Source organism: Jatropha curcas, chromosome 6 (assembly GCF_041381405.1).
Source record: "Jatropha curcas cultivar XTBG-Jc1 chromosome 6, XTBG_Jcur_1.0, whole genome shotgun sequence".
NCBI classification, from domain to species: domain Eukaryota; kingdom Viridiplantae; phylum Streptophyta; class Magnoliopsida; order Malpighiales; family Euphorbiaceae; genus Jatropha; species Jatropha curcas.
The window spans coordinates 22617858-22629759 of NC_143156.1; the positions used below are offsets into that span (position 1 = coordinate 22617858).

At 28.5% G+C, this 11902-nt stretch overlaps 1 protein-coding gene across 1 annotated transcript; it reads left to right on the forward strand.

The window, feature by feature from the left end:
* Positions 1 to 7183: 7183 nt before the first annotated feature.
* On the forward strand, positions 7184 to 11329 carry MTP11 (Cation efflux family protein). Its single transcript, XM_012217555.4, has 6 exons — positions 7184 to 7561; positions 8467 to 8576; positions 8671 to 8916; positions 9780 to 9860; positions 10022 to 10255; positions 10696 to 11329. The coding sequence occupies exons 1-6, from the start codon at positions 7396 to 7398 to the stop codon at positions 11041 to 11043; spliced, it is 1185 nt and encodes a 394-aa protein (XP_012072945.1). The 5' UTR covers positions 7184 to 7395; the 3' UTR covers positions 11044 to 11329.
* Positions 11330 to 11902: the final 573 nt, after the last annotated feature.

Here is an 11902-nt window from a genome sequence, read left to right on the forward strand (position 1 = left end):
TTATAAACATATGTATATAATTGCTTTAAGAGTACAAACTAGAAATCTAGAGATAGTAACACATATATTGAAAATTTTTGAATTTGGGTATTTTCTTGTAATCGGTTTAGATTAACCAACTGAAAATACTAATCCGGTTATTCGGACGTGTGCGCTTTTTTTGTAATAAACCATATACTATTAGGTTCGGTTACTTTCGGTTTTATATTAAATATGGTTTGGATTGAAAAAAAAAAATTTATGAAATTCGGTCATATTCGGATTGAGTTATTCAGTTTGAATTAGTTTGGATTAATCGAATGCTTACCCCTAATAAAGACTTTGGTTTATAATAACGCACAACAATTAAAAAGTGTGGCTGTATTTTGAAAACTGGCCACTTTTATTTGGACTCAGATCTGTAAAGTCGAGCACATTTCTATCAAATTGCTCATAAGTTGTTACTCATGCTTTGGAAACATAAAATCATTAATTGCCTAATGCACATTAGGTTCGCCACCATGCTCGTTAATTGAGCAAAAAAAAAAAAAAAAAAGAGGTTAATCAAGGACATATTAGACTTTCTCTTTTAGCATTCTTCTCAAAATTTTCATTTATAGTAAAATTCTATGCATAAAACAAATATCCAAAATGAAAATTTTCTCTAAAGTAAGAGAATTGAGGGAGTAATTGTTTTCTCATCCACCTCCAATCCATAAACATAATTAAATGATGAGTTATGCTCTATCCGATCCTTTAATAAGTGTCCATTTTGTCAAAAAAAATTTTTTTTCAATTTAGGTGTCCATTTATGAAATCAAAGTAACATTATGTTTTTAATTCCAAATATACCCTTCTAAGTCAATTGAGTAATAAATTAAGTTTATCATTACTAGAAGCAGATTGTAGTAAAATGTCAGCCATATTAATGGCTTCTAAGCATTTCCTTGATTTTTGTGTTTTTAGTAAAATAGACACTTAGAGGGAGTGAAAAAAAAAAAACTTTATTATGCATAACTTTCTGCAAAATAGTTAAGTACTTCCTTTTTGTGTCTTACAAACTCTTAATGATTGGAGAATAATTTATTCTCCATAAATGACACTAATTAATATGACCTAAGACCTTCTATTAAACTTTACTAGTTGTGGCCTCTAAGGCAAAGAGATACAAAAAGTGGGCGATAAAGAGGTTGACTTCACAACCACTCTGATACTTAACTTAATAATCCCTCCGTCCTAAAAAAATAGTCCACTTTCTATTTTCATATAAATTAAAATATTAGCAATTATTATAGTTAAAGAATAATTTTATTTATATAACTTTTTTATTATGCTCATCTTAAATAATACATGATTAGTTATTATATTGAAATGATAAGTGAGAATTAATAAGGTTATTGAAAATAAGATAAAATTTAATAAGGCTATAATAAATGATTTAAGGATTAATTATAATTCAAAAAAGAAAGGTGGACTATATTTTGAGACAAATCAAAAAAGAAAGATGTACTACTTTCTTGGGATGGAGGGAGTAATACAAATTGACAAACCGTAAAATAATAAAGCCCATGGAGTTTTTAAGGTGAGTAAAAGCATCCCTCTTGTATGCAAGATGGGAAAGTGATAACTTTGATGCTTAAACTTTGTATTTTTTCTATTTTGGTGTCTCGTTTTAAAACTTTATCAACCGAGTGCTTATACTTGTAAAAATTTACAATCAGATAGTTATTTTTTTACTCCTATATGAGTAATAAATGAAGCGCAAAAAAGGGATATCATGGTAAGAAATTATGTGCAAGTCACATGTTTGTATGAAATGAGCTTAGTTACATCTATGTCGGATGCCAACTATTAAAAACAGGCCTCACATATGCTGACTCAACCTTCCGGCAATCAAAATCGGCCACAATTAATTGTAGAGTTTTATAAGAACTAGTCTTTTGTATGACGTGCGTTGCACGTTGACTATACTTGTTATATATTTATTTTTTATCTATATAATATTAAAGCATAAGTTTTATTTAGATTAAAATAAATACAAGTGGTTAATTTGTATTACACTTTGCCATACAAACTAGTTGTAATGCTACTTTTTATATACTTAATTTTATTTTTATATAATGAAGTGATTTCAGAATAAAGTTCAACTCAATCCCTAAAATCAATCCTTTAGTCCCTAATTTATAAATACAAAATTTTAAAATCCTAATAGGTGCCTAAAAAGAAAATTAAGCCATCACTCAATCTTCAACATCATGCCCTTAATTCCAAATCAATATCTATATACAACTACAATGAAAAATAATAATATATTATTTTTTACTACTAGGTAAAAGAAAAAAAAATAAGAAGATGATTTGAATTGATAATGCAAATCATTTTGGCTACAAAGTCAGTGTTATTTACCTAGTGCATCAGAGAAATGAATACAAGCACAAATACACAAATTCTTGGAACCTCAAAAAGTGACCCAAACAGAATATTTAGTACTTGTTTTTTTTTTTCAATTTTCTAAAAACTATTTTCTCTTAAGTTAAATATATTTAGGATATAAGTGCAAAAAATCAAGAAAATTAAAAACGCTTAATCATCAATAGACCATCTATTTATTGCAAGGGTGATATAAATCTCTTAATAAATTAAAATGATAGTAATTACAAATTATTCAATGAAAAAGAAAAAAAATATTATTAAGAATAAAACTCTTTCAATCAAAACTCACCTAATAAAAAACGTTTCAATGCTTATAGATATATAAATATATCAATAAATATTATATATATTTTTAAATTAAAATTTTCAACTGTTTGTTATCCCAAGTTCAATTATGTAAATTCTATTTGAAATTTACCTTTTTAAAAAATATATCTAATCAAATCTTACAAACATAAAGAAAAAAAAAATATCAATAAATAATATACTTTTTTTCTTTTTTTTATCTCTCTCCTAAATCAAATATTATATATGTTATATTTGAAATTTTATTTTTTAAAAATATATCCAATCAAATCATACAAATATAAAAAGAAGATTATTAAAAAATATATTTTCTTTTTTATTTATATCTTAAATGAAATATTTTAAATTATAATCAAAATATAATTAAATAATTAATAAATAAAATAAAAAAATTTCAAATGTTTCGTTATCATATATATTTATTAAAAAAATAAATTTAGTTTTTAAGATAAAACTGAAATTTTGAAATGTTTAATTATATATATGTATTTATTTAAAAAAAAATTAGGAGGCCTAATGGACTGAAATAATACTGCGGGTTACATAACAAGAAATAACCCTCTCCTAAACTCACAAAATTGATGAAAACACTTTTGGTTGAGAGAACTCAAACTCGAGACCTCTCACTCCTAATGTAAGTAAGAATACAATCAGATCACACATGATTGACATAAAAAATAATTTTTATTAATATATCCAATCAACTAATAAAATGTATTTTTCTAATTAATTATGACTAAGGTTATTCCAGGATACCTAAATTTCATTAAGGGCGCTATCGGAAATCTCATTATTTTCCTCCTTATTTCCACATTTATATATAGTATTGGTCTCTTTATGACATGCGTTGCACGTTGATAATGCTCGTTATATTTTCATTTTGTATACTCTTTTAATTTTTTATCTATATAATATTAAAGTATAAATTTTTTATTTAGATTAAAATAAATACAATCGGTTAATTTATATTAGACTTTGACGTATAAGTTGCTTCCAACGTTATTTCTTATGTACTTGATTCTATTTTTATATAATGAAGTGGTCTCAAAATAAAGTTTAATCCAATCCTTATACCTAATCCTTCAGTCTCTAATTTATAAATACAGATTCTTAAAACCTTGATAGGTGCTCAAAAAAAAAAAAAAAAAAGTTATCTCTAAATCCTTGATCCTTGCTCTCAATCCCAAATCAATATCTATATACAACTATAATGAAAAATAATAATATTTTTTTTTACTAGTAGGTAAAAGAAAAGAATTGAGAAAATGATCTGAATTAATAATGGTAATTATTTTGGCTATAGTGATAGTATTACTTACACAATGCATTAGAGAAAGGAATATATGAATATACACACAAACTTTTGAAATCCCAAAAATGATCCAAAACAGAAATATATAGTTCTAATTTTTTTCAATTTCATAAACACGATTTTCTTTCAAGTCAAACATATATATATTTTTTTGAGAATAAACATAGAACTATTTATGATATAAAAGAAAAAATATTAAGAAAATTAAAAATACTTAATCAAGAGATCATCTATTTATTGCAAGGGATATATAAATATTTTACTAAGTTAAAGTGATAGTGGTTACAAATTAATTCAATAACAAAAAAGTAAATAACAAATAATAAATTTTTCGTAATAATAAAACTCTTTTAATAACTCAAATATAACAAGAAAGAAATTATATTAAAAAATTATCAATTTCAATTTAAAAAATAACACCGAAAAATGCTATAATATAATTAATTTTCATTTTGATGGATAAAAAAAAGCCAAGTCAATAAATGAAAATTGCAAAGCAAATCATGTTAGGATCTAATATTGGCCAGTTAATGAGTTTATTCAAGTATTTTATTTCTTTATTGTTCTAAGTTGCAAATTTAAAATAAATAAATAAGTTAATTAAATAATAAAAAAAGATTACATAAAAAAAGTTATATCCTCTCCAAATAAAGCCATAATTTTCCTTACAACTATACTTAAAAAGAAGAGTATATTTTTTTTCTTTTATTATATATATTTATTTATTTAAAAATAATTTTTAGAAATTATATCTAATCAAATAATAAAATATAATTTTTTTTTTGTCTTAAAACAGATATCTCGAGCCACTGGACTAGAACTATATCCTGCTCTCACCAGGTCGGTCCAAAAAGGGATAAAGTATCTCCAGCGAGTATTTGGGCGATCCATAAGGATTGAACCCTCGACCTCACTTAAAGAAGAAGAGTGTCGAACTACTCATTCAACACTCATTAGTATAAAATATAAATTTTGAATTAGCTATGACTAAAGTTATTTTAGGATATTCTAAATTTTATTGAGGGCGATATCGAAAATCTCATTATTCCCCTTTATTTCCGCATTTATATATAGTATAAATAGATAGACAGGTATAAAAGTTTTTAGGGAAATACCAAAATAGAAAAAAAAAAAATACAAAATCTATTACCAAAGTTATCATTTTCCATGTAGAAGGTAAACTCCTATATTATCTATGCATGGAATCCTACAGGTACTTCAAGTACTTACTCGAATAGGAGTTCAACATAAATTCCTAACTAGTCAAAGTCAAAATCTCTTAACTATTGGGATTTTCCAACTGTCACATGGAAAGGAAACAGAAGAGAAATTAAAAATTTTATTTCCTAGATTTCAAAAAAAAAAAAAAAAATTTCCTCTTTTGTTCGGGAGAAAGTGATGATAAAATATGTATTATTAGTTCTTAATTTCCTTGAACCATAAATTGGACGATAAAAATTTGGCAGATTTGAGTGATATATGAGAATAATACTTGACTTTTCTTATTCTTAACTCTAAAAAGAATCTCTATTATTTTTCTTTTTTTTTTTTTTGGAAATAACTTATCTAAAAAATATTTTATAAAAATTTCTGATATTTTGAATAGTTTTCTTTTGTTAAAGGAGAAAAAATAGGAAAATATTTTTCAAACATTTATAAATTTATATTTGCAAGAGAAAAAACTTATAAAAATATAATTTTTAATTTATGGATGATTGGTGGTCATCGTTACCGACCATCACCGATACACATCTGTTACAACCATCATCATCGACCATCAGCAATGAAAATATATATATATATATATATATATATATATATATATATATATATATTTTTTACTTTTTTTCTCATATCAAACATTAAATTTCTAAAATATGTAGTCTCTAATTCAAAATATTTTATAATTTCATAAGTTAAAAACTTTTACTGTTTCACTAATTTTTAGTATTGTAATATAAAAATATAAAATAATTTTTTTTTTTGGTTTTAATCATTATGTATTCGAAATTCACTGATCTGATTAATCTGAATTTAAGCCGAGCAGACCTATATAAGCTCTACTTTCCGAGTATTTGAAGAAACTCTATATCAGGACCCGAACTCGAAACCTCTGATTAAGGAAGAAGAGAGTCATGTCATCCCATCTTACCTCTCTAGGGTTAAAATAAAATTTTTTGAAGGGAACAAAAAATATATACATAAAAGTTATTTTTCAAAAATAAATTATTTTCTGAAACAATGATTAAATGAAATCTAAATAAGTTTATTTAAGGATGCATCCTTTCTGTAATTATCTTTTCTTCTACACTTGCGTAGAAGTAGTTACAAATCTTCCTACGCTTGGATACAGATACAAAAATATTTGGTGAATGAGAATAATATATAAAATTAATAATTTAATGAAAGAAAAAAGGTAAAATTTTAATGGAAAAGATTCAAATTATTGAAATCACACATATTAAAATGAGAAAAATCACACATATAAAATATACTTTCTCCATCTCATATATATATATATATTCACTTTTCTTTTTTATTTGTTCTAAAATATAATTTTATTTCTCATTTAAAGTATCATTTATTATTTAATTTTTTAAAATTATTTTATTTAATATATATTTATATTTACAATTATATAATTCATTTAATATTATAAACAGATATTTTAAGAAAACATTTATAATTTAACGACAATTCATGTGAAAGTCAAATGAGGTGTATACACACGAGACGAATGGAGTAAAAATCTAGTGAGACACTTGCCTTAACACAGCCACTTGGATCCGTCCTAGCCTTACAGGGGAAGGATAAATCTAAAACCGCATCTACTCCTTATAATAGGCTCTCTAGCATCGTAACCGGATCCTAAATCTAGACGGGACCCATAAAAACAAAAACACAAAATGACCTACATGGCAAACACCAAACAGAATCAACGTCACGGGTGAGATTATCAATCCCGAATCATTTCATTTTAAAGCAATCCTAAATTCCTAATTCCTATCTGTACACGTGTAATCTCCACACGAAATCCCAACTCGGCTACCAAGCTAGCCACGAGCGAACGCTCCAACCAATCACACGCTACCATGTGGATATTTCATTTTCTCCTTTTTTTAGAATATTTATGTGTCGCTTACAGTTTCGCTCTTTAGCTTCTCTGGTTAAAAAAAAATCGCTTCTCATGCCAACCACTTTAATAACGTCCCTGTGACTTGAATTTTTTTAATCCCCAAAATACCCTTCTCTTGCCATTAAATTTCCGCTATCTGCCCCTTACTTTATACAAAACACATTATTGCTATTTTAAAAGCAACAGAGAGCTACATAAATCTGCAAATTTTTTGTTAAGTGACCTGATAATGGCTGAGACGGTGGCTCACGACAGCGATGAGGGTCTTGCACTGTTACCACTCAACAATGACAGTGACGGGTCATGGCGGCTAAACTTCGACGGGCATCAGTTATCGGCGGAGCACAAAGAGAAAAAGCCACCTCGGGGAATCCATGATTGCTACGGAGTTTTAGGTAATATCAACTACTTTTTCGCTTCTTTGAATAATTTCTTACCAGAAAAACAAAAACATATATTCTATTATAATTTATTTATTATTGTTATTATTATTATTATTATTATTATTATATAATATAACCCTTAATACTTATTTGCTTAGCGTCTGATTTTATTTTAAAATTTAATACTGAATGGAAATATTCTACCTTTAGCTTTTGGTTAATATATATATATATTTTTCCTTTTTTGCTTGTTTGGGTATTTATTTTCATTATTTGTTGTTTTATCATTTCTGTGTATTTGAGTGTTTATTTGGTTCACAAATAAAATTGAAAGAATGTGTGAAGTGGGTGTAGTTGATTTTACTTGCTTTGACTTTATATGGTATAGTTGACCACATAAGAGGGAATTGCAAAGCTAGTTGCTTTCTTAATTCTGGGTTATCACTAGTTTTGCTAAAAGTATAATATGTAAGTTTGCTTCAGCTTTAGAGTTTGGAAGGTCGTAAACTTCCCCGTATGCCTACGGGACAATTTTCAGCTTTGGTATGGAGGAATGAATTGATTAAGTGCTAAGCAGTGTTGTTTACAAGAGTTTGTCTTGTCCTATCCTCTTTCATGGAATATTAAGTTTGTTGATAGATACTGGTTATTTTTTATGATATCATGAAAATACTCTGGGCTTTATTAAGAAAAGCCGGAGAAAAAACAAACCTAACACTTATTATTAAAACAAACCTTACTTATTATTTGGCTTTATTAGTTACGTGTAGTTAACTCTGACTTTCAATGTGTATAAGACATGCAGGGGCTCTATGAATTGCATCAGGGGTACTTGATTGTTGAATGTATAATGGTATGCTTACAATTAAAAGAGACTGCATGAGTTACATCTCATTTATGTTGTTTGATGGCTTCAGGTCCAGAAGATGATGTAGCAGAATACTATCAGCAGCAGGTGGAAATGCTCGAGGGATTTAATGAAATGGATGCCTTAGCTGAGCGTGGCTTTATTCCTGGAATGTCAAAGGTTATGTTTTCTCCTTTCCCTTTGTTTTCGCTGCAATGTGATTGATGCATGCCCTAAGTCCTTGGACTGAAACGTTTGTTGAATATGGTTGCAGGAAGAGCAGGAAAATTTGGCTAGAAGTGAGACCTTTGCTATTAGAATATCAAATGTTGCTAATATGATTCTCTTTGCTGCTAAGGTTTACGCATCCATCAGAAGTGGTTCATTAGCCATTATTGCATCCACATTAGACTCTCTTCTTGATCTTCTATCTGGCTTCATCCTGTGGTTTACTGCATTTACTATGCAAACACCAAACCCATATCAGTACCCTATTGGAAAGAAGCGCATGCAGCCATTGGTTAGTCCTCTACCAACCAGTGTCAAATTTTTAGTTTGGCATATTTGTCTTATGCATCATGAATTAATTGGTACAACTCTGCAATAAAACAATACAAAGTCATGATGAAGTATATCAGCATGCATGATACACAAATTATTGAATTTTTATATTAATATGAAATTAGATTCTTAGCACTCAACAACCCAGAGCAACATCATAAGAAAATGTAAAGTATGTTTCAGTGGATTGTCTAATAACTGTAAAGTGCAAAACCAATGCAGCATTGTCACTTTATATGAGAATTCTGCCATGTCGTAAATGCCCCCCACCCAAAAGGAAAGAAAAAAAAAAAAAAAAAAAACAGAAAAACAACAAAGCATTTGAAGTGACCCCATAATTTTCTGATTTAATGAACGCTTCTTCCAGTGTGATCCTAGATTCCAATTTGCGCTTCTATCTGCTTTTTCTGTGCTGCTCTTTCTTATTTCTATTTTCTGCAACTAATTTTGTTTCTGTTTTTCAGCTTAATTTTCATCATAAATATTTGATACTTATTCCTGATTTAATTTAAGTTCAGATAATTTATCTTTTGTTAGTATTAAGATTTTGGAATAGGTCTCATGTTTTAAGTTTGGAATGCTTATGGGGAAGACTTATTAAATTCTGGTCTTCACCAGATTATAAATCTATGTATATCTGTACATATAAACCATATATCCCCACAAATAATAGCAAGCATGTCTGATTTTAATGTAAAAATATGTAAATCTACTTTTTGAAACTACAGCTATGCATATTATGTCTATTTGATGCTTCCTACCTTTATATATTTGTTAAATGCCTTCTAATTTTCAAATCCATGACCTGTAAATTATACACAGGGAATTCTTGTTTTTGCTTCTGTCATGGCAACTTTGGGACTGCAGATAATTTTGGAATCGATGCGCACATTGTTATCTGATGTAAGCGGAACCAGATTAAATTTCTAGTCTGTACGAGTCTCTTTTCCATTGATGAATGTCACAGATGCTCATTAGTGAGACAGATAACAAAAATAGATAAAACTTCAAGATGTACTTGAAAGGATATAAGTGTCTCATGTTTCTTCTAATATTCTTTTCAGGATAATGAATTTGAATTGAATAAAGAGCAAGAGCGTTGGGTTGTGGGAATTATGCTTTCGGTGACTTTGGTAAAACTTTTGCTGATGGTTTATTGCCGCTCGTTTACTAATGAGATTGTTAAAGCTTATGCCCAGGATCATTTTTTTGATGTCGTTACAAATATAATTGGTCTTATTGCTGCACTTCTTGCTAATTACCTGGAAGATTGGATGGACCCTGTTGGAGCTATAATTGTAAGTAAACACCTGCTCATCCTCTTGTTATTGTTTTATCAATTCATGGTATGTAAATACATGAATTAGATACTAGAGAAGGGAATAATATGGTTGCATTAGTATACTATAGCTCTCCTTGTTGATGAAATTCCAGTAGTTGGTTTTAAATGGTGGTAAGAATCTGCTACATAGTGTTCAATTGTTAAAATTACTAAATGTGCCATGGACTCCTATGAAATTATGAACAAGTGAAAATGAGCATGCTGCTCTCTTTCAGTCCTAAGAATCTTTTTATGCTTTTTTTTTTTTTTTTTTTTTTGATCCATGAGATGAAGCTGAACCATCGAGATATATTGGTGTATAGAGTACTTATTCTTCAATCAGTAGTATTAAAAGAGCTTCTGTTTCAATTCACAAATTGCACATACTTAAAACTTGAGAATGGATATTTGTTGCAGCTGGCCTTATACACCATTCGCACATGGTCAATGACAGTGTTGGAAAATGTTAATTCCCTTGTTGGAAAATCGGCTAATCCAGATTATCTGAAAAAACTAACATACCTGTGTTGGAATCATCACAAGGCAGTTAGACACATCGATACAGTCCGGGCCTACACATTTGGGTCTCACTATTTTGTTGAGGTCGACATTGTCCTGCCTGCTAGCATGCCCTTGCAAGAGGCGCATGACATCGGAGAATCCTTGCAGGAAAAGCTTGAGCTGCTGCCAGAGATTGAGCGCGCTTTCGTTCATCTTGATTATGAGTACACACACAAGCCTGAGCATGCACGGTCACATCCATAGTAAGAAGCAGCTCTGATCTCTTCCTTGTTGGTCTTTTGGTTTTCTCCTACCAACTTTTACTGCATATTCTGTCCACGAAGCTAAGGAAATATGGATGGTATGTAATTGCTGGGAAAGATCATATGCAGATGATTACTGATTGTAAATTCCACAAATGCATAACTTAGAATGTGGGATTTGTGGATATTCTAAGGGAAGATGGCTTTAGAAAACGTTGTCTATAGATTGAATCTGGCTCTATATTTGAGAGTCAATGGCTAATATATTACTCCCTCCCTTCTTTTTATTTAGGAATATCTAAAATTTCACAAAGATTAAGAAAATAATTTAACCAATTTTTTTTTGCTTTGTTTTTTTCTTCATTTATCTCTAATGTTTCATTAATTTCTCATTTAATATCAATGCATATTTTATATTACGTTCCAATCCTAAGGCAATGAAAGGAATATAAACGGGTGAAAAAAATGAAGTTTATACTCTGATCTTCGGAGGAAATTTTTGTCATTGTTTGGAAAATTTGTGTGAAAATATGAAAATTTGTACTCATTTAACTTTATGACGCCTTTGGTTATTGAAAATGTTCAGACGAAGTATGTAAAGAATCTTTTCAATGTGATCAACTTAAAAATTTTGTGGTCAATCACTACGTAAAATCCATTTTAATTAGTGCTCATATAGCTTATACAAGCCTTTTTTTTTTTTTCAGCGAAAATTGATGTAAAAACAACTTCCTCTCTAAAATTTCTTCGTATTAAATGTCTATTTATACATTTTGTCTGTCACTACATTGATATAGACTTTTCATATTGACATTGTTTTCGGTTAAAATTCTCTATATAAAGAAAATACCAAAAGTAGA

What these genes read in the sequence shown, in the direction of transcription:
- MTP11 (XM_012217555.4), top strand. Translation starts at nt 7,396, where the DNA reads ATGGCTGAGACGGTGGCTCACGACAGCGATGAGGGTCTTGCACTGTTA. An exon ending in TGATTGCTACGGAGTTTTAG is followed by an intron (nt 7,562 to 8,466) that starts GTAATATCAACT and finishes TGATGGCTTCAG; the next exon opens with GTCCAGAAGATGATGTAGCA. An exon ending in ACCCTGTTGGAGCTATAATT is followed by an intron (nt 10,256 to 10,695) that starts GTAAGTAAACAC and finishes TATTTGTTGCAG; the next exon opens with CTGGCCTTATACACCATTCG.